The 22944-nt window shown below is 39.0% G+C and overlaps 1 protein-coding gene across 8 annotated transcripts in view; it reads left to right on the top strand.

Annotated features, from left to right (window-relative positions):
• The window catches only part of FAM189A1 (family with sequence similarity 189 member A1), a 126065-nt gene that overhangs the window by 39893 nt on the left and 63228 nt on the right, over nt 1-22944 (top strand). For 7 of the 8 annotated variants that reach the window (XM_038146684.1, XM_038146678.1, XM_038146682.1 and 4 more), the window contains exon 2: nt 18967-19023. In XM_038146684.1, the coding sequence (XP_038002612.1) occupies nt 18967-19023 (57 nt within the window). Of the gene's footprint in view, nt 1-18867; nt 19024-22944 lie in introns of those variants that run through there. The other variant, XM_038146685.1, reaches the window with a different exon arrangement.

Here is a 22944-nt window from a genome sequence, read left to right as displayed (position 1 = left end):
CCTTTTCTGCAGTTTCCCCATTTTCTGGCAGTTAAGGCCCTTTATGTACTCAAGTATTAATACCTTACTTCTCTTGAGTTTATTTTCAGTAGTGTTAGAGCATCCTCAGTTGCAAAGATCTTTTAATTTCCTGTTTGAAATACTTTCTTTTCATGTTTCAAGGTACTCAGGTTGGTTGTGGTTACCAGCATGTCTCCCAGCTTGAGGTCATGTGTGGATGGTTATCTCAGTGTGTGTCTCCACAGAACTGTATGGGTTCAGACGTGCACTTTCAGAATGAATTCTGCACACTGGGCTTTGATTCATCTTTTGGAGCTGTCTGAGCGTGCAGACTGGATAGCACTAAACTGGAAAGTGTGCTTCCACAGCATCTCTAATGCTGTCTGGCTCTGGATGGGCATGTAAATCCATGGGCTCAGACTAGAGCTAGATCGTGTTTCTAAAGGCAAAAGAACCAAAATACACCCCAGCTAACAACAAAAACCCAACAAAACCTCCACACCCAACCACAAAAAAAAAAAAAAAAACCAAACAAAAAAACCCCCCCAAAAAACCCAAAACAAAATGAAGGAAGCAAACACAAACAAACAAACCAACCCCCACAACCACCCAACCAAAACAAACCCTGCCAAAGCAGCCGCGCTCCAGAACCGTGGATGGTGTGGATGTCAGCTTCCCAACAGCATCTGTTCCCTCAGCAGCTCAGTTCCTGTTGGCCTTCACTGCCTGTGGGTGTAACACTGTTGTTACAAACATGTTGTTTTGGTAAGCTGCACACACTCCCTGTGCTGATCCCACGTAACAAGCTCTTTGAGGGGCGGAAACTCTTGGGTGATGCTGGAGATTTGGGTGGGTTTGGTGCCACTCTGTGATGCTGTGCATTTCAATGGGCCATGCCTAGTTGGAGGATTCAAATTCATCTCGGGTTTTTTTTATGAATTCTGATTTGCATTCATACCCTGGAACTTTTAAAAGTATTGAATAACTGGTCATAACTACCATTTTTTGAAAAGACCCAGGAGGTATTTTCTAAGGAGAAGACTGGAGAATTTTTCATGGGAGGAGCTTTCCTGATAGCTAATAGACAAGTCTTGTGGCTTTGTGTTGCTAGAAGAAGCTTTACAAGGCTCTCCTTGGCTTCAGCCAGTTTTGTCTTTCTGGTTTAGTCCCTGTATGATCCTCTTGCCGTGCTGGAATAATCTGACAGTCTCTGGTTCATTAGAACTGCTTTTGGTAGTAGGTGTAATAGCTGTCATTGAAATGATTTTTTAATAAGTATGTAGGATGTTTCATGTTTGTAAATCTGCCAGTTATTAACACTTGCACGTGTTTTCTGGTTCCATTCTCTCTCTTATTGTTCCTCAGAGGAATTACTGTACAAATACTTGGAGAAAATCACTTTCTGTTGTGTTTATATAACAGTGCTAAAAGGATTTATAAATTGGAAGCCAGCACTATGTGACTCAAGTGATGTTTGACTCGAGCTGTAGCAGAAAATTACTTTGAATATTTAATAGTTTTCTAGTTAAAAGTCTTCTGCTTTGATTTTAAACGTATTTGGTGTGCAACAGAGAACAAATTATAGCCTTTTACTGACAGGTAAGTGGTATTGTGAATTCATAAATGTATACAGTTTGTCATTTTCAGGAGAAGAAAAAATGAAGATTCAAATTTTCAGAGTAGTTTAGAAGTATTAATTACTGTGATTTCCTTTCAGTGTTGAATCTTATTTATTTCATCTGCTTTGAAAATTCTAGGCTAGGACTGTATTCGAACTAATATCAAGGTTTGATATGTTAGTGATTTCTTTTCATGTTTAAGGTGGAGATGGATTTTATAGCTTAAAAATGACAAGCTGTAACAGCATACAGAAAGATAGTTTACTGCCTCCCTGTAGAATCACTAAATGCACAATAAAAAGCCCGGGTTCAGTTTCCAAATATTGACAGTGAGTTCTAGGAAAGCGCTGTGATGTCCCGCACAGAATAACTCACTGAAATGCTCAGTATGAAGGCTTACCTAGAGCTCAGGATTTCTTTACTGTTAAAAGCACATCCTGCAGACTGCAAAGTAAGAAAAGCTGAGAAATTAGGGGAAAAATATAATTGGGAAGTTGTATATCTGAGGAGGTAAAATCATGCAAGTGCCTAATTTGAGAAAGCTTCTCTTGTTAATCGCCTCTCTTGGAGACCTTGAGGCAGAACAAGATTGGCTTTCTTTGGCTTACCCAAGAAGTAAAGCAATTTGAAGGAGCTTTTCAGACCACATTTCTGTTCTGTTACTACTACTTACAGAATTGGTTGATGAGAGTATTTCAGAATGTGGCAAACTGCTTTTTCTTTGAGTGTTTCAAAACCGGCACCATTACGTTTTTGTGTCCTTGGGTTACAATTGCTAAATAGGTATTGCCTCTTATTGCCAATTTCCAAATTGTACATATGACTTAAGTAATTCTTTTTTTTGTGTACTCATAACCTTACTGTCAGGAAGGGAGGCAAGAACTTCAGTGAATACAAGAGTAACTGTGATATGGGAACAGAGTACCAGATCCTAGTTTTTAACTCTCTTATATTTCAGGAAGATATTTTAAAGAAACAAATGAATTTTCATATGAGTTTTGCTATCAGTGGGATAGTAAGAATAATGGATTCTGGAGCACAAGGTCTATAGCGGAATTATAGAATGGCCTGGGTTGGAAGGGACCCTAAAGCTCATCTCATTCCATCTTCCCTGCCGTGGGCAGGGGCACCTTCCACCACTCCAGGTTGCTCCAAGCCCCACCCAACATGGCCTTGGGCACTTCCAGGGATGAGGCAGCCACAACTTCTCTGGACAACCTGTGCCAGGGCCTCACCACCCTCACATGGAACAATTTCTGCCTAACACCTAACGTAAGCCTGCTCTTTGTCAGTTTGGGAATTTAATTTTGATAACCGTTTTATAAACCTATGGTGTCTGCAGTTAGTGGAACGTCCAAAAGCATCCAAAAAATTAAAGAACGGCTTATTATCTTTGAATATGCATTTTGATGTGTAAAACAGAGGTTCGGAATGGCTTTTATTGTATCTAGTAATAACCTGAGTAACAAACTGTGTTTACTTCTACCATATTTTGAGGTATAGCAAGGGGTTATTTCTGTGTTTTACGAGCAGCAGTGCCGTGATTTTTTTTCTGTGCTGAGACAATAAAATAAGATGTTAATTGGGCAGGTAGCAGTGCAGCGTTTCACTGAGCATGGGCTGCAGAACTGCTGGAGCAGGAATGAATTTTGAGTCTGCATCACTTGGCATCAGTTACTCCTCTGTGAACTGTGCATTTGTCATGCAGTATCTCTGCTGCTTCTCCATAGTTTCACTGATCCTTCAGACATTTTCAGAAGTTTACAGAATATGTCTGCAAAAGACATAGCTTATGTTGAATACTAAACTTTAAAGGGGATAAATTATCAGCTATAAAACACAGTCTTTTTAATTTTGCTATTATATTTGTGTATCTCAAGTGGTTTATTTTTTGTCTGCTTGTTAGAAAAAAATTAATAGAAATGCAAACACCTGTTTGCACTTCTATTAATAGTTACAGTATTGCTTTTAGTTTTAATGATGTTTTTAAATTTGATTTTCATTACATTTTCTGACTTTGCTACTGATTTCTGACAGTTTTCTGACCTCACTTCTCTGGCCCTTTCTTTTTCATATCCCATTTCCCCAGTGCCTGCCTGCTGCGGAGCTCCCTGTTTAGCAGTTATCTGCTTTTGCCCTTTTGTGTGTGTGTGTGAATTTAAAATCAAACAAAAAACCACCAAAATAAAACCAAACCCCACTGAGAACTGACAGTGCTCTCTGCCTCCTGTCTTGATAATCCACTTGATGCTGCTACTGATTTCTGTGTCTCAAGATGGGAAGTAGGATAGGAAGTCTAGAGGGAAGAGACAGGACAGATTCTGTCTTTTTTCCTTCTCTTTATCAACAGCAGTAACAAGTTTGCTGCCCCTCCTGCAGTTTTTTTTTTGTGCTCTAACACAACTGATCTGCAAAATGTTCAATCCTATTTCTTGGTAATGTTTCTTGTGAAGCTGTACTGGAATTCTGGAACAAGTTGGGTTTGAGGTCTTTCTGTAAAATAAAGACTGAAAAAATGAAGGATGCTTCCCTGTGTCTTTCACTTGTTGGGGATAAAAGAAGTCCTGTGTCCTTCAGAGCAGTTATCAGCAGTGTAAGAAGCTAGTGAAAACAATTAGAACATCAGTGAGGGTCCCTCTATCACCACTAAATTTTTGTGGCAGTTTCTCTAGGGGGGATATCAGGAGAGAGATTGAGAATCTTCTGAGGTAACTCCAGCAGGGACCAAGTACGGATCTCTAAAGGTGTCTTTTCTGAAGTTACTTTGAAAAAGTACAGTAGAGCTTGTTTATTACAGGCAGAATCTGACATGCTATATAAGATGCTCTAAGTTCATGAAATTTTGTGACATTGCAGTGAATTGGCAAAGAGCTGTCTTAATTTGCAGAGAGTCTGAAGCATGGAAAGGTGAGATGACCTATTGAAGTGACAAAGATTTGTGCTTTCCAGAATCAGGAAATTTACTCTGCAAAAAGACCCTGTATTTTCTTTCTGAGTCTGTTACTTTTTTTTTTTTTTTTTTCCCTCTTCATGTCATTAGACTTTCCTTAGGTGTTGTCTTTAGCCATTGAGTGTCTGACTGTTTGTAACCCTGTGGAAAAAAAAAAGTACATGGTACTGGTCTAAAGCAAGGCTGAGTGCTGTGTGGTGTTACAAAGGATCTGAAATGTCTGGGAACAGCTTTACAACGAGTAGGAAGGAAATTCTGAAGAAAGTGGGATAAGACATAGATGAAAGTTCCTTTATAGATGAAAGTTCCTTTACATGCTGAAACACAAAAATGACTGAGAATATGATGATTTTTTTCTATCCCAGGGAACAAAATCAGTGTCATTTGAAGAGAGTAACTGAAGTTTTTTGCAAGAGTTTTTTATCGAGAGAATTGTTAAAATAAAAAAGATTCCCAATCCACATTGATACTCACTGAATGCTGAATATTATTATCTTGTTTTTGACAGCCCTCATAATTCTTTTCTATTCAGTTTAATTCTTTGTCTTTGTTTAAGGAGTATTTAGTGAAGCAGAAGCTGTGATTAATTGATGATGTCCATGCCACCTTTGAGATCAAAATTACGTTCTGTTATAATTCCCAGTTTCTGTTTGTCCCAGGACTCTACTCCTGATCCTTTTGACTGCAGAATGAATGAAAGTGTCTTTTGTTTGGTCTTTGATATTCTGCTCTCATTTTCTGGGCTAATCTTGTATCCAGTCCTGCAGCTGAGAAGTGCTGGTGTTGCTGGACTGGCTTAGGATAACAGGCTCTGAATCCATGCAGGGGCTGTGCAGCTCTGCCTCAGCTCCTCAGCTGGGACTCGAGGCACTGCACTCTGGGTTGCTGTGGATTGTGCTGGGTCCTTTAAAGTGATTTTGCACTGAGACATTTAAAATTTCTTAATGTTCCATGGGCGCTCTGCTGGGGTTTTTCAGCAAGACTGACATAGGCCAGGTTTAGATGCTCTGGTGCAATTCTCTCCTCTTTTTTTCCCTTTATTTGCTCTTGCAGAATGACTCGCTTGATATTCAGGACTGTCTTGTACTCAGGCCAGTTAAACATTGTCAGCTTTGCAAAATACACCTAACAAAAACTAAATACAAATGCCAAATTATGCATCTGCGCCCGTGGACTGGTTTGAGGCTCATTTGTTGGAGTTTTCTGTAGACTCATTTTGATTCTTTATGAGAGCTGGATGAGTTTCTTAAAAACTGATTTACAGATTTCTTTACACCTGCTATGTTTCATTCCTGCACCAGGGTAATTTCCCTGGCAATCTATGCATTGTGCTGTATAAATATAGGTGAGTTCTAAAGGGGAAATATTGCAGAGAAATATACTGGGCAAGTTATTCACTTTTAGGGGTGATGTTGACAAATGCTGTTTGTTAGGATCTCTGCTCTCCGTTCTGTAGATTAGATCTGAGTTTTTGTTTTTGATTGGAAAGGAATGTAGCAGAAGTTGTATGTAACTTGGCATAAAGTCAGCAAAAGTTTTTGATAAGGTGAAGAACTTAATTTTACTGACTCGAATTCAGAAGTTCCTCTCACTTCTAAATTTTTCTAGTTTTAGACTTGGTCATAACTTTTTCTTTTAGTGTAGAATTTTTTTCCTGGAAGTATTAGTTAAGTTCCTTGATTTGGTGTTTAACTTCATTATGAAAAGAATATTGTAGTTGTGAATGAGTTTACTTTCACAGTGAGAACAGTGTTCTCACCTGTGTTCCCTAGAGAAAAAGACTTCTGGAAGATTCGTTCTGTTGAGATTACTGAGTTACCCTAAAATCAGTCAAATACAAGATTGCATTTTCCTTTGTTAAAGTTTGCATTAAAGAAGTGAAAGCATTTTTTTTGTATTACGATTAGATATGAAATATCTTTAAACGGCTTGGTCCAACAAGCAGCTAAGGAGGGAGGAGAGAGAAGACAGCAGGTGCTGGCTGCACAGACTTCTCTTTTCTGGTGCCTGTGTGGTGTGAACGATGTGGCTGCATCTCCTTGGTGTCTGACCCGTAGCCATCCAGTCACCTGAGCTGTGTGAGCACAGTGCACATTGTCACCCGAGCTGTGTGCAGGCACAGTGCACATTGTCACCTCACCTGTGTGCAGGCACAGTGCACATTGTCACCTGAGCTGTTGTGAGCACAGTGCACATTGTCACCTGAGCTGTGTGCGGGCACAGTGCACATTGTCACCTGAGCTGTTGTGAGCACAGTGGACATTGTCACCTCACCTGTGTGCGGGCACAGTGCACATTGTCACCTGAGCTGTTGTGAGCACAGTGGACATTGTCACCTCACCTGTGTGCAGGCACAGTGCACATACTCTTGCACATGCAGCTCCATGAGTCTGAGACTCACCTTCTGCTGGGATCTGTGTGAGAACAGGAGAGTTCCAGCTCTGGATTCCTGATCTAGCTGGTACCTGCGAGCTACCTCAGGTAGCTGAGGCTGATTTGATCTGGGATCTCTTACATATCTGTATATGGAAAAGCTGTAGAAGCTGTAGGAAAACTGAATCCCATTTAGCAAGCTTTGACTCTTTTAAGTGACTTTTTGTCTAATGAAAATCAGTAGTATTCTAGATGCTTTCTAATATCTATGTTTCCCAAGTTGATGAATGAAACAGGAATAGCAGACTATTTGCATAATGTAGTTTCTATTAATGTGACTTTCACATTTTTCAGTGCCTTTTTTATTGTGTGTAGAGCAATTCTTTTTATTGCTATCCTATTTTCTCTTCCGTTGTCCATTCTGTCAGCTTCCTTGATACTTGCATTGATTTTGTTTCCTATTAAAAAGAAAAACACACAACCACAAGCAACGAAAACACAACCCCAAAACAAAGAAACTGATGCCCTCTTCCCAACCTGCAAACATTGTTGTTCTGCTGATTCTGTAGTGGATTGCCACAGTTCTGTGGTCTGTATGTTTAGTCATGGTGTGTTTACTGTAGTGTAAGATAGGGTGTAGTTTCTACTGCAGATGGTAGAAAATATTTCCCAGTTAAGTCACCAGAATCTGAAATACCCCCTAGCAGAGACTCCTTGGCACACGGCACAGGTCGTCGTGTTCCTACAAATCAATGGCAATAACTTGAGAGAGTCTTCCTTGACAGCTCTGCAGTACTGAGGCTGGTTTTCTTCACATCAGCTGCCAGCTCAGTGTTTGAGGTGAACTCACTTTGAATTTCACCTATCCATTAATCAGCCAGCTTCAGCATGGTCCTTGGTTTGTTCCATACTGCTAGAAAGCCAAGTTTCTCTGTAAAGTGCTTATGATACTTGTGTCAGAACAACCATTGTTGTCATTGTTTTCCTGCAAATTTCTCCGTGTGTACAAAAAGAAAGCTGCTGGCCAGAGCAGAAGAGGTCCATCTCTCTCTGCATTGTTCAGCTTAAAAATAAAACTTTGGCTTCTCAGGTGGTGATTCTGAAAAGTTAATGTGGAAAGATAGTGAGAAGATGGTTCTAAATGGATGAGATATTTTGTGCAAAGTCACTATCCCATTCTATTACACACCTAAGCTCAGTAAAGTCAAGCTTATGTTTTTTGCTTAAAGTCAAGCAATGTTTTTTGAAAAGACAAGTGACACCTTATCTTCTAGAATATCATCCCTTTTGAGAGCTAATTTTCAAAATTATTTAACTAAGATGGAATCTAAATGCCAAAGTTACAAGTTAAAACTTTTTAGGCTGTGTTAGTGTGCATAAATGTAATAGGCTAAATCATTTGGAAGTATTAGTCTCTCGGTCTTGTTTTTAGTTTATCCTGTCTTAATGAATAAAGTATCTCCAGCTGAAGTAGGGATATAGCTGCTTTTATGAAAGTCAATATGTTAGGCTTTTGTTGAGTCTGTGGTCAGCCAGGCTGCAGTAACACAAACATTGAGAGTGTGGGAATCTTACTGGGATGGTAATTTCAAAGCTTCTTTGTGAGCTTTTTTGCAGGCAATCAGAGACAAGTAGAACAAACCAAAGAGGCCCTGTCTTTGAAATATAATTGAGTTTGATGTACTGCTTACTCAGTTTTCTTTGCCTTTGACTCTGCGGAATTTTTTAAAATGAAGACATCTGACTGTGTGATGAAGTGGGAAAATGGGCCATATTTGAGCTTGGCCATTTAATATTAGATAAAGTTATAGTGATTTCTTAGGAGGTATTTAAAAAGGTGTTTTAAAGAGAGTAAAACACTACTTAGTCTAATACCTGTATGTGAATGGCTGTACCACATGAAATTAACATTTGATTAATTTTTGGACACGGTGGTGGATCAACCTCTAAAGGTCAGGAATCAGGAATAATGCTGGTTAATCTGTAATCCTTGTTAAACAAGCATGCTTCACATGGCAGTGGGAATCACTTTTTCTGGATTTTTACTTCCTCCACAGGTGACAGTACAGATGGATCTTGTACAATGCAGGTTTTATTTGATGCAGTAAGGAACCAGTTTCTGCAGCTCTGAGTTCTTCTGATGATGAATGATTCTGCAAAACCCCAGGAACAAATTTTTAAAGTGTTTCATCTAGCAGTTATGTAAAACTCCTCTTTAAAGACTCTAAGATGTTTTTCCTCTTAATCTTGAGACAAAGTTCCCATTATATTTACCAGAAGTCCTGACCTTAGAGTCAGGTGGAATAAGCCTTTGGACTCTTTGAGCTTAATTTTTCTGTGGGAAAAGGGTTTCTGTAGAGTGAGTGTGGTTTGTGGTTGAATGGCCATTAAATAATCCTAGAAAGCAGAGCACCAGGATCTGGCAAATGGATCTAGCTTGAGATGAGGTCTCATATGAAGATTGGTGTTTTATTCTCACTTGATTTAAAAATCAATATGGAAGACATTTCAATTTGATGATCCAGCTTGGTTTTGTAATCAGTATTATACAGGATGTTTTTCTTCGTGCAGTGTTTAAGGGTTCATGTATTTTGACCATGTTTGTTATAAATTACAGCTTGCTATGCAAATGAGTTTAGTGTTATACATCAGTAATCTATTTGAATCTCTTATGAAGAGAAAATAGGCATTATTTTAGTTGCTCTGTAATGGTTATAGGATTCCCTCTTTTGCATTCTCCTTGCACTTAAAATAGCTCTGGGCTTTGATTTTAGAACTAAGGTTGTGCTTTTATTCATTCAGCATTTGGACTGTTACTGCCCAAATTATCAATTGCATTAAAATTCCTGGAAGAGCAAGTCGTGTGGTCCCCAAACCTGTTACCTGCTGACAGGTTAAGAAGCCTCTACAGTAGAATTAGACTTACAGAGATTTGGTGCTTTTACTTCTTGCCCAGTTTTTGCCTGGAATTCTGGGGGCATGTCACATGTCGGATTTCACTAGAAAACAGCTATGCTTTTGCCAAGTAATTCTGCAGTCTTCAGCTGGAAGTCTGTGTCACTGTGCTGCCCAAGAGCTTGGTGGGAGCAAAGCTCCTGCCTGTTCCCTTGGTCAGTCCAATATGTGCCTTCTCTTCTGTAAAGCTTGATGGCTTTCATTGCTCCTGGCATTGAAGACTCATTTTCTTGTGGGTGCATGGTTGGTTTGTGGCACTGGAGTGATACACTCTTTTCTACTTGCCCAAGTCCTTTTGTCTTTCTTTCCACACCAATTAGAGATGTTTATAAGTTATTCTCAAGGATTGGCACAAACAGGTATCTTACAACTTGGATGCAGCGTGTCTAAAAAGAATGTATTTTAAGTCTTTAATAGTAACTAATGAGATTATTATAATTAAGAATAGAGGCAATGTTGTAAATTATTCTAAACACATTACATTCTTTGTTCAGTCCATTTTGACTCTCTGTCAGCATGACTTCATTTTTTCATTTTGCTGCTGACAGGCTTTAAGTGGCTGGAGTTGAGGCCTGTGAGCACCCTGGGCAGGGACAAGGCAGAAACGTGCTACGGTGGCTCCAGGCTGCCGATGGCACCTGCTGTTCCATTCTGTGCCGTTGAGCCTGGAGGGGACCAGGTGCAGGTATTTTCCCTGATCTTGTCTCAGTGGAAAACTGGTTCAGATAGATTTGGAACTGGGGGACAGGTGTTGAGAAGGGATCATCAGGATCATCAAGTCCAACTCCTGGCCCTTTGCAGGACACCACTAAGGTCACACCATGTACCTGAGAGCATTGTCCAAATGCTTCTGGAACTCTGTCAAGCTGGTGCTGTGACCATGGCCCTGGGGAGCCTGTTCCAGTGCCCAGCCACCCTCTGGGGGAAAAGCTTTGCTAATCTCTAAGCTAAACCTCCCCTGACTCAGCCTCATGCTGCTTCATCAAGTCCCATCCATGGTGAAGAGATCAGTGCCTGCCTCTCCTCTTCCTCTCTTGAGGATGTTGTAGACTGCAACGAGGTCTCCCCTTGGTCTCCTTTTCTCCCAGCTGAGCAGACCAAGTGATTTCCCTGGTGTGGCTTCCCCTCCAGACCCTTTTCCATCTTTGCTGCCCTCTTTTGGACACTCTCTAACAGCTGAATGTTTTTTATATTGTGGTGCCCAGAAGAGCCCCTAGCACTCGAGGTGAGGCTGCCCCAGCCCAGAGCAGAGCGGGACAATCCCCTCCCTTGCCTGGCTGGCCATGCTGTGCCTGATGCCCCCCAGGACACACTTGGCCCTCGTGGCTGCCAGGGCACTGCTGATTCATGTTCAGCTTGCCATGAAATTCATCTTCAGAACCCCTGGTTTGTTGGCAAGTTTGGAAGGCATCTATTAATCCGTAATGAAATCTGTGTTTATCCAAATCCATTTGTCCTTTCCCTCTGAAGTCCTGTTTTGGATGTGGTGACCAGCAGTCTGGAGTGGTTGTAGCTGCCTGGGAAGGGTTGTCTCAGGAAAGATGGTGAAAGTAGGTAGTGTAGGTGGCTTTCACCAAGAGCATGGTGACAGAAGTCAGTAGGCTGAGGACAGTGTTTATCTGGTCTGACCATTTAATATTTACTCTGTTCCTTTATCTCTCTCATTGCTACCTGTGCATCTTGAACCTTTTCCTTTGTCTGGTGGCATGGCCTGGAGGCAAAGCACTGATCATGCTCATTAGAGTTACTTTTTGATTAATCTCCACGTGCCCTGTGGCACTGCAGTTTGAAATGTAGCTCCAAAAGATCTGTGGATTTGGAGGAGTGGACCTTTCTCTGTACTAGAGGTGTGCAGAGGCATTGCATTTTGTGCACATTTGGAAGCCCTTCTGAGTTTGAGGCAAAGAAAATGCTCTTGTTATTGATACGTGAATTGCTTTATAATACACCTCAGCTTTCATCCCCTGAGAAATTGTGTCAGTAATTGAAAGAGCCATTGTCTCATTCCAGTTATCTAAACAATCTGAGTCTTCATTCTTATAATTATTGGAAGAGCCCAGCAGCCAAAATCTTATTAGTAATTGCCTAATGCTACTGGGAAACAATATTCCTAGAATAATTTTCTGTACTGAGTCAATGATACAAGTCAAGATTGGTGTGAAAACAGATTAGGAAATGTCTAAAGAAATTTATCACTTTTTTTTTGGTCACAATAACATTATGGATTTTTTTTTAAATACAGTGAAACATAAAATGAAAATTCTGGAGTTCTGATAGCTGGGTGATACCTTTGCCTTAATAATGGAAAAATATAGAATCCTTCGTAACTGGAATTAAGATAAAGTTTTCACATTTTCAGCCCTTGAAGGAATGTAACTATTATTGAGGAAATAAAGCATGATTCATTTTATTGACTCATAATAGCTTTGCAATGATTTCAAGTGCATTATTTCTTTCATTACAAACAATTAAAAATGTATCAGTAGTTTTGGAAAGGAAATTCAATATACTTGTAGGTATAGGTGTGGAGGTTTCATCCCTGTTAGGAATCATCTTTATAAATCTATTGAATGGAATGCACATAAGGACCAAGAAAATAAATATTCAGATGAGGAAAGAAATGACCCTTGAGTTTACAACACCTGCATACAGATCTTTCATATTGGACAAACTGCTTCTAATTTCACTGATTTCTTTGGTTCAGTGCATTTTAATTAAGCTTTTGACTGCTGCCTCAGTAAACCCTTCCTGCTTCAAAGAATCGATAAGCTATCCACACTTGATCTGAGCTACTGTAGAGATGCTGAATCTCATGTATGGGTAGCACATTTCTTCAGTCAATTATTTGTGAAAGAATTGCTTGGTCTGGCATTCATTTTGAATGTTGTGGAACACAGCAGCTGGTTCTGCAGCACTGTTGCCCCTGGTGCTACTCAAAGCACTTGTGTTCTTTTGTTTCATCCATGGGTCGTTCTGGAGAAGGGAAGTTACTTGGGTTGTGAGGGAACTTTATTTTAAATTTAGAGAATTGTCCAAGAGCCACAGAATCTTATGTTATCCCTTACAGTATCTTGATAGAATTTATTCTGAGGTCAAACTCGTCCGCTATGAAACAGCACGTATTGAGCTTGCTCTTCAGTCGTCTGTTTATTTCAGGTTTGTTCGTAAATAATCTAATACATTTGAAAGCTTGGAGGATTGGTTCCACACTGCTTAGTTACCTTTCTGTTTAAATACTCTTATGCTAATGGCTGAGTGTCTTATTAATGCTCATGGATTACATTATGGGGCGTAGAAGATAATAGTGTGTTCTGTGAGTATGTTTAATAAAAACCAGATTAGAATTAAGACTGTATTGTGAGTCACTGACATATCAGCTCTGTGCTTAATATCTTATCTAAATCCCTGTCCATAGCTTTTAATACAGTTTGCATATTTTAGTGAAGTTGAGCATAACAGTTCTGAACCACTCAGAAGGGTAACAAATACAGAACATATGAAGTTTTTTATAATTGAAAAATGTATTATTCTGATGGATATGTGCTCCATCAGTGCTTGTTTTTCTCTGTATGGTTAATTGTTTCAGTATAGAAACAAATTACAGATGTGTAACAAGCAGATTCCTGGTGGGTATGGAGAATATGTAATAGGAATACAAAGATAAGGCCAAAAAACCCTCACCTTAGAGGTTAAAATGAGATCAGAACTGTGTGCTCTTAATACAGTCTGGTAGCTGTGTCAATGTATAGGTAATTTTACTGTCCTGTTCTTGTGGGGCACCAAGGGATTTTGTTTCTCTGCTCCTGTTTCCATGGCAATTAGAATTAGATTAGTTTTAGGATTACAGTGGATAAATGAGAGCGACTAAGCTGTGATGTAGTGTTTGTGAGTCAGGAACACACAGAGACTTTTTATAAAGTAGCCCAAAACTGTGCTTAAATCATTGTGGTTTTCTGGTTGCTGCTGACTTGCTTGTATTTATCTTTCAGCGTCCGGATCTTTTGCTGGTGGCTGCAGTCTGGTGGCTTTTTGTGTTTATAGGGATGTAGCCTTTAAATGAGAGAGCAGTGCCTGGATTCTAGTGATAGCTGCATGAACAGTCAGTTTGCATATTTGCTAATAAATATTTATGTTAACTATTTTAAAAACTCTTTAGCACGTGACTGATTTTTGCAGTGTTTTGAATATGGTACAATGGTATGATTTTTATTAGCGCCCACTCTTAAGGATGACTTTCCTGGAAGACCATTCCAAAACCAAGCCACTGTTCTGTGTTTGTCCATACAGTTTTCATGTGTTTATGCATGTAGAAATAGATAAACCTTTTTCTTCTTCTGGTACTTGTTAATGCATTCATACCAACCTCACCCCAAGAGATTTTCATCCTTCCTGTTTTTCCAGGAATTGGAATAGAGAGTAATATTACTGGTGGACTATTCAATCACTTTTCAGCTAATTCCCATGCAGTTCTTTTTCCTGTAGTGTGTATTTAACTTTACCAGCATTTTGCACTAATGGATTGCACATGCTGCAGAGAGTGTTATTATAAGAAGATTTCGTGCTCTGGTAGTAATGTGTCATGCTTTTATAGTCTCTGAGTATACGATAGTTGTGACATTGCTCACACAGTATTTAATGCTTGCATTTTCTTTAATAATTGTCTACTTTTTACAAGGGCTGTGGTAAATTTCACAGAAACATCATCCTGGAAGATATTTCAGCCATTGTTTTAGACTCTCTGAGGTACACCTAGATCTAAAGGCAGTCGGGGATATTACTTGTTGAGGTACAATTGAACTTCACCCTTCCAGGCACATTTGAGTTGACACAATTAATCTTTGCAGTAGTGTGTGCTCCTGGAGCCCGGAGCGGGGAGCCTTGGGAAGTGTCAGTGGCTTCAGGCCCTTGTGCAGGAGCCCAGCTGTTGTGTTTTGCTGGCAGAAAGCACTGGTGGTGCTGTGGGTGCTGGGATTGCCCTTTGGCAGCCCAGTTCCTGCCCTGCCCTCTCCACTCAGCTGCCTGGTACCTCGTCTGCCTGTTTGTGCTCTGCCTGTTTTGCCTGGCCCCCCTGATGGTGTTTGTGTGATGTGTTGTTACAAACTCTCTGGTTTCTGGGTTATCTACCTGCCTTCACAACACACGTTTTTGGAAACACATACACAGGTTTCTGTAAACACATAAATTTAGTTAGAAGAGGCCTGAGAAGGAATTTCTGCAATTACTGTGAAGAACTTGTATGCTTATTTTCATGTGACTGAATCCATTGCTTAGAGAATTGGTCTTGTATTTACAAGCTGAAAACATGACTAAGCCCTTAAACTGGTGGAAAATAACCAAATTACTTGATATGTGTTGTACCAGGCTAAGCAAGGGAGCATGAATAAGAATAGAGAATAAACCTTGGAGTTTTCTCTAACTTGTGCTCTATATTAGACTAGAAAACCATTTTTAGATCCCTAGTTAACTAAGAAAAAAATTCATTTTATTAAGCAAATTAATACATAGATGTCAGTAATTTTAAGTTTCTATAGTTTTTTTTTGTACCTTGGTAGTGTTTCACTGTACTTAGTGTAGCTTTAATTAATATTTATATAAATATAGGGCTTATATAGTTCAGAAAAGAAGTTAAAAGGAACCACACTAGAGAATGTATTACATACAAGAGCCATGGAGTTGGAGACTTGGAAAGCAGATGATTTAAGATACATTGAGACACTGCATCATCTGATCTGTCCTACATCCAAAGTCAGAGCCTTCTAAATTTCTAGGGATTCACCAGACTGTGGAGGCAAAATGCTGGAAAAGACACCATCAAGGGCTAAACCTTTGTTTGCAGTCCCTGTACTGGAAAGTAGTTTTACCTTCTGGTTTTGTCCTGCCTCACTATGTGCCTGTTAAAGTAAATGCATCTTTGTCATGCGTGAGCTCCACTTGCATTGATGATAATGGAGTTTTCATATGCATGTGGAGTTACTGCATTTCTAATGCTGCAGAAGTCGGCACTGATGTACTCTCTTTTTTCTCTGTGCATCAGCATTGTGGTAATCAGCAGATACATATATCTACATATATCTGTGGGAATTCTCCTTAAGGAATCTGGCAAAGCTACATTTTGAATGATTTTAGTAGCTGTCATTTATTTCAATTATATGATTGATGAGGAGGTTCACTACAATTCAGCAGATGAAAGTTAGGTCCAAGGTAGTAGATAAACGTACTCTGCAGGTTCTGAAATCCAAACACATTGCCAATGGTGAGGGACTCTTAAAATCCTCAAACTCCAATTTACTTTTTATTTAAGAAAGAAAAAACCTGTGCACAGAATACATGTGACATAGTGATTTTTGAAAAGCACAAGAAGCCGTATGGATTGCAGTGCTGAGCTATTGAATATTCTGAGTGATTATTGTGAGATATTTTGGGCCTGTAAATTACATACTACTTTTCAAATAATTGCTACTTTTCTATAGAAATAAAGTGGGGTTTCTACTTACTGTATTTAATGTTAGTGTTGTATTTATAAGAAGCATAAGCTGAAGAGAAAACAAAACCTTAAGATTGGTTGGGGGTTGGGGTTTTTTACTTGTTTGTTTGTTTCAGTTTGTTGGTTTGGTTTTGTTGTTAAATTCCTGGTCATCTTCAATATCAAAAGAAATCTGTAGATTTCTATTTTGATAGTAATTTGGTGTATTCTAACTAAATGTCATGGTGTGATGTGCTCTGTGTGCTTTTTTCCTAGTTACGTAGCTGTGCCCCTTGTGGGTTAATGTGAGGTGCTTGGCCCTGGAAGTAGCTGCATCTCAAAACAAAATAAGATTTTTGGGTTACCAGTGACTGACACAGGGGTCTAATGGGGGTTGGAAAATTACATGACAGCATTGTTGAGGTGACCTCTTATAATGCCAGTATGAAACAGGTGGGACACCGAGTTCTTGTGTCTATAATTAGTGCAAATTTATCGAGTAGCCTGGCTGTGCTTGACCTTTTGCATGGAGAGCCAGTACAGTGAGTGCCACGAAGCTCTCCTTTTCCAAACCAAAACACATGTACCTCTTTCATCTTACAATGCCTCTCTAAAGGTCAAACACAGTTGTAGTTCAGCTGAATAAAAGGGATCAGCTCCCTTCTTGCACCCTGTGCAATGCCACAAATAAGACAAGAGGGGGTAGAGGTTTAATTCATGGAAGGGAGGTCACTCAGTAAATGACACAGTAAAGATTTGCCACTCATAAGTAGTGCACTACAGTATCTTGGCTCTGACCATGTGACTTGGTGAACACTGATTTGCCTACAAATATTTTATGTATCGATAAATGTTCTGGTTTGGAATGCAATTTCTTTCTTTTCCTAAAGGGTTTTCTTTAATAACCTTACAATTTCAGCCAGCCCATTTATTTAATTGAGAGCATGTTGCTGTCTAGCCAGCAGATAAACTAGCTAACCTTGTCATTTTACCTTCTGAGTGCAGTTCCACATTACAGGATTATCAGCCCAGAGCCAAGTTATCATACAGTAATAATAAGCTAACATAGCTGTGTGAGCACATTTAATTAACGGCAAAGATGGAATTCTCGACTTTTCCTTCACTTGGCCAACATCCAGAAGTGTGTAACTTCTCTGCTGTAAGAAATGCTGCAGAATACAAACTATGCACATTTGCATGTAGGCATTATCTGGACAGTCTTTGATATCCATATGCTGGTCTTGGTTCATTTTTACTGTGCATTTATCTCCCAGCTGTTGCATTGGTACTTCATTTAGAAACTAACACTGAGGTTTCAAAAAAACCCCAATTCGAGGGGTCTTTTTTTAATGGCATAGCTACTAAAGAAAATACCAAAAGGCACATTTTCCACATGTTGTCTTTCTGAATAATGTTTTCAACAGCAGCTGCAGCTGTGGATATTGTCAGATTGTGAAATATGCTTGAAACATGCTCACAGTAAGAGTGTCCACAGACTAGACTTTGTGAAAGCTTCAACTGAGCACTCCACAGTGCAGCTACTCCAGATAACCAACAGCTCCTTCTCCACATTCCCACCAAGCATCACTAGACTGGATTGTTTCCAGCCTGGTTCCAGTACAGTATGCATCACTTCTGCAGTGGCTAGATAGAGATGCATTTTTGTTTATTATGCTCTGCTATCTTTACACCCAAAAGCAGGAGGGAGTGGGAAAGGTGACTAGCTAAGTATAGAGGTTATTGTTACACAGATTCTTTGCACAAGCTGAGGTGAAAAAAATGACACTGTGGACTCCTGAAATAAATGTATTGTGCATTCTTTTCTCTCATTCTTTTATTTGGTTCTACTTTACTATTTTTGTAATTCAGTGTTCTAATGAAAAGGCTCCTCTCCGCTTTTTTTCTCCGGCACCAGGGTCAATATCCCTCACCCCATTTCTTGTTTCTTTCTCCATTTTTAACTACATGTAAAGCTTATGGCGCCTCAACTGTAATTTGCATGTTATTTTAAAATACCTAAGATTAGCTTAGATGCATAAAGGTCTGAATCCTGCTTGCTTTTGGTTTATAGTATAGGGAGTAGTGTATCTGTATGCCAAATCCAAGTTTTAATGAATGTATGGGTCCTCTCTCAAACATAAGATCAAGTGGGGAGGTTGTTTGGGTGGGTGAAACAGAGCAAAAAACCATTTTGCTAGTTTGTCTGGATACCTGGATGATTTTGTGACTGTTCTGTCATTACTCCCCTGTTTTTAGCTAATTTTCAACTGTGGTAAGAGATCACTAGAAAATTGGCCGAAATATTTATTCTCCTTTAGTATTGATAGCATTTGGGACTGGGAGAGAAAAAATGTTTTAATGATGTCTTGTGATCTGGTCATAACTGAGTGAATCTGGCAGCTGGATTGAAATTTGTTTAAAAACAGCTTAGTACTAGTTCTGTTTATTGAGAATAAAAGGAAAGCATTTTATTTATAGTACTTTGTTTCCAGCATTCTGGAAATACATGTCATGACTGTGTATTCACTTGATCTCACTACCTACTGGGTTTTATTGTCCCTGGTATAACCCTCATGCCTCTTTAGTAACTCTGCTCTCTGTTCCAGGTGCTGTTGTCAGGACTGATTGGTGTTGTTTCATGGAAGAGGCCCCTGTCCCTTGTGGTGAGCAACTCCCAGTGCCTTTGTCTTTATAGAGAAGCCTCTTGGTCTGTGGGGATGATTTGCAGTGCTGTTGTGTATCCTGATATTTATAAACACTTAGTACAAAAAGTTTGAAGCCTTTGAAGTTGTAATGTATAAACAGCCTGGGTCAAAATAGTAATTCTCTACTGTCTCCCAAACAGATTACTGGTCTGCTTGTACCTTTGCATTTAACTTCATTTGCCTAACAAGGCACTGCAGAGCAATCTTTTTAGCAGGTATCTGGATGGAAAAAAAGCCCATTCCAAGTTAGTAGTTGTTTGCCTTCATCTGCAGAAAGATTTTCAGCTACGTTATTATTTCTGTTGTGGGATTCATGTAGTTACTTAATAATGAACAGTAATCCATTCTTTGTGTGTGCATGCTAATAGAGTTTCAGTTAGCCTGTTAATGTAAAGCAGTATTAGATGGAAATCAAGCTTATTAAAAACACGTGGTGACTGTGTCAATAAGGATGTGTTAGCAGGTAAACATTGCCTTTGAAGCAGTGTGCATGTGTAACAGAGTAACACAAACATTTGTAACATGCTACTAAAGATAGTCCCTGGAATAAAAAACATAATGGACAGTATGAAATGCAGAGTCTTGTACTAATAAGAATAAGCTTGATTAGAACTGCAGGTGTATCTTCTAGTGTTACGGACTCGGACAGTAGGCAGAGCTCACATCTATATTACTCACACTATTATTCACATCTATATTATTCATCAATATTATTATTGGAATAAATAATATTCACACATCAGAAATGTTATCCAGGCCTGTTGAGACTTGTTTTCTCTGATTCCTGAACACTCACTCGCATGTTATAAATTCAGCTGGGCTTTCTAATATTGACTCGTTCAGTGAAATGTACGTAGGCAGTCATGGTCAGTGTAATTCAAGGAAATACAGATAAAAGGGAGGAAACAGTAATGGTATCATTCATGTTTGCAGAACAGCCCATCTTCCTGAAATCTGCTCTAGGAAATTATTTATTTTTAAGAGTAAGCTTAATGCTCTCGAGTTAGATCCTGATCTTCTGCATTGGCCCTTGGTGGTGACACAATAATCAGCTGAAGAATGGGGACAGGGATGATGTTTTTCACTTCTGTGTGTGATTAAGCTGTGTAGTGGTTTTACAGTGACTACATACTGTCCTGTTTTCCTTGCTGAGCTGTAAATACCTTTGAGCAGTTGGAGCCCCCACATGTGCAGGGTGACTCTTCTGATTAGCAGTCAATAATGTGTAACTTTACAACCTCACAGCACAAAGTACCACCAACATGCTAATGAGCCATGTTTCTCCTGATCTGTTTATACAACACATATGCCAAATACATATGGTCAATAATCACCTTTTAACCTATTTTATAGTACTATAAACAGCTAAACAGTCAATTGCAATACGTGTCTCTTTTGTTGCAGTGTGTTACAAAACCTGGCATTGCCGAGGGTGATGGCAGGAAGATGCATAAAGAGCTTTATATTTTGAAGCTATGAATAAAGTTATATAAAATTAAACCATGCAACATCTGTGACGTCCTGAAAACTGGTGAAACTGTGATAATATTTTAAGGTGCCAGTTTTCTGCATATCTTGGATTTGTGACTAAAGCTGGTTTATAATAACCAGTGTTTTGACTAAAGCTGGTTTATAATAACCAGTGTTTTGACTATTGCTGAGCAACACTTGTGCAGTATCAAAGCTTTCTGGTTTTCCCACACAGCATCACTTGCTTTGGCTTTTTCCTTACTATTTCCTTTGCTTATTAAACTATCTTTATCTCTATCCACATCCTTTTTTTTCGCTTGGGCTTTTCTCATTCCCTTCCAGTCTTGCTGCAGGGGGCAGTGAGTGGGTGGCTGTGTGGTGCTTTCCCGCTGGCCAGGGTCAGCCCCCCACACTGCTGGATGTGCCTTGCTCAGCACTGTAATCATACAGGGTTTTCCCACAGATGCAGGTTCTTTTCTTTGCAAATATATTATTTTCTGCAGGCAAAAAGAGGAAGTTGAAGAAGCATTAAACAGAGTTTGTTCATCAACCATTAATTTCTGGCTGTATCATACTAGAAGCGTGTTATGTAGTATTGGTGTAGAAATGAGCGTGTTGTTGCATAGTTTAACACTTTGGAACCAAAGTAAAACTGAGAGTAGTTGTGTATTTATAAGCTCTTAGTATGAATGCTGTTTTGTACTCTGCATTCAGTCAAAGATTTACAAATGTGTATGTACAAAGGGCATTTTACTGCAATATTAATGTGCAGAAATTTAGAAGTTCTCCTGCTAAAGTGTCTTTGCAAATCTTAATCATCTGGAAAATTCACCAGATTTTTTGTTAGTTTATCTGAATTTTCTTGGTCACCTCCTAGCCATCAGTTGCTTATGTTGCCAAAATACTTTATACATGCAAGGGATCAGTGTCTGTTATCAAACCCATATTTACATCTACCAGGGGAAACACTCAGGCAAAGGAGATATTTAAATTGCTCACACATTGATTTTGAACAGTATTTTCCATATATTTCAGATGTTTCCTCATTAAGTTTTCTCTGTTTTAATTTTGAAATCTCAGGGTATTGGTAGTGCTTTCAGAAAATCTCTCAAGGGTCCCTTTTTTGGAAGCCAAGTGACGAGTGTTGGCTGTGTCACTACCACTGCTTAGTGTTAAAATGCAGTGTTAAAGTAGGAATTTGTTTCCTTGTGGTTTATGGAAGAGTCTGAAAATTGGGAGAGAGCTTGTGGAGCACCTGAGGCAGAATTACCTTGTAAAAAACTTTAAATTGTGCAGTCAGGTTATTTTTCTGTCACAATCTAATCTATGGTAATTGCAAATCTATTTGCGCTAAGGAGATTAATTCAGCCTCTGAATTGAGTTGAAAGCTTCTCTGTTGCCATCTGGCATTTGGGTGACCCCAGAAAAATATTTTTACATTTCTAACTGAAAGTTTTTACAATAAACTGATAGATTTTTTTTTTTTCAGTGAATTGAAATGTGGGGTTTCTTAATGTCTGTGAATGTCAGTGAGCACAAGATAATACTACTTATTAATAAATGATCTTGATTACTCAGAATAGCTATTTAAAAGCATTTACTATGAAAGGTGCATTCCAGATCCGGTTCTGTGCACCAGTGAACATGCAAATCAGTGTGTGTATAACTCACTGTGTTCTCCCTTCAAATGAACCATTATTTCAAGCCTTTGTTGTGTTTGATAAGCACATAGAATTTTCTTCATTTTAGAAAAATAAGATAAGCTGTCCTAAATAGCTACAGTTCAACCTGCATATCAGGCCAAAGGATGAACTGCTGTGCAAAGTCTCAGGCTGCACCCGTGGTAAGACTCAGTTAAATACAAAAACTGACTTTTTAAGAAAATATTCATCTTGGGTCAGCTTGGTAGTTGTTGCAAAATGAAAGATTATCCTTTCTAGAATTCCAGTGAAAAAACTTGAATTAGTTGAAATTCAGACTTGAGTATTTTTCATTTTTTCTGTAAAAATAATTAGAAAAATATCTGCATTGAAAAGGGAAATTACTAATAATTTTAAATCAATACATTCACATATACTCTTGCCCCATAAGATGCATGAATATGTAAAACTGGTCCAAATGTTTTTCCTCACTGTTTATCTCCTCTCACTAAATATCATTGCAGACTACAGCAGGAATAACCAAACTTCAGGAAACAGATGAAATCTAAAATGTATAGAAATAGTGTATTAGTATTACATATATAGTGTATTATCTAGCTGTAAGTTTCCTATATTCTGCTCGGCGAGTTGGAGTGTTGGCATGTTCCTGACCATGCTGCTTGACCTGAGCTCCTAGAGTAGCTTAAGGGGTGAGACAAGTCTTTTTAAACTCTTGTAAGGGAATTTACAGCTTCCTTTCAGATGAAAT

Source organism: Motacilla alba, chromosome 10 (genome assembly GCF_015832195.1).
Source record: "Motacilla alba alba isolate MOTALB_02 chromosome 10, Motacilla_alba_V1.0_pri, whole genome shotgun sequence".
NCBI classification, from domain to species: domain Eukaryota; kingdom Metazoa; phylum Chordata; class Aves; order Passeriformes; family Motacillidae; genus Motacilla; species Motacilla alba.
The sequence above is the reverse complement of the archived record's forward strand: the minus strand, read 5'-3'. Positions and strand labels throughout refer to the sequence as shown.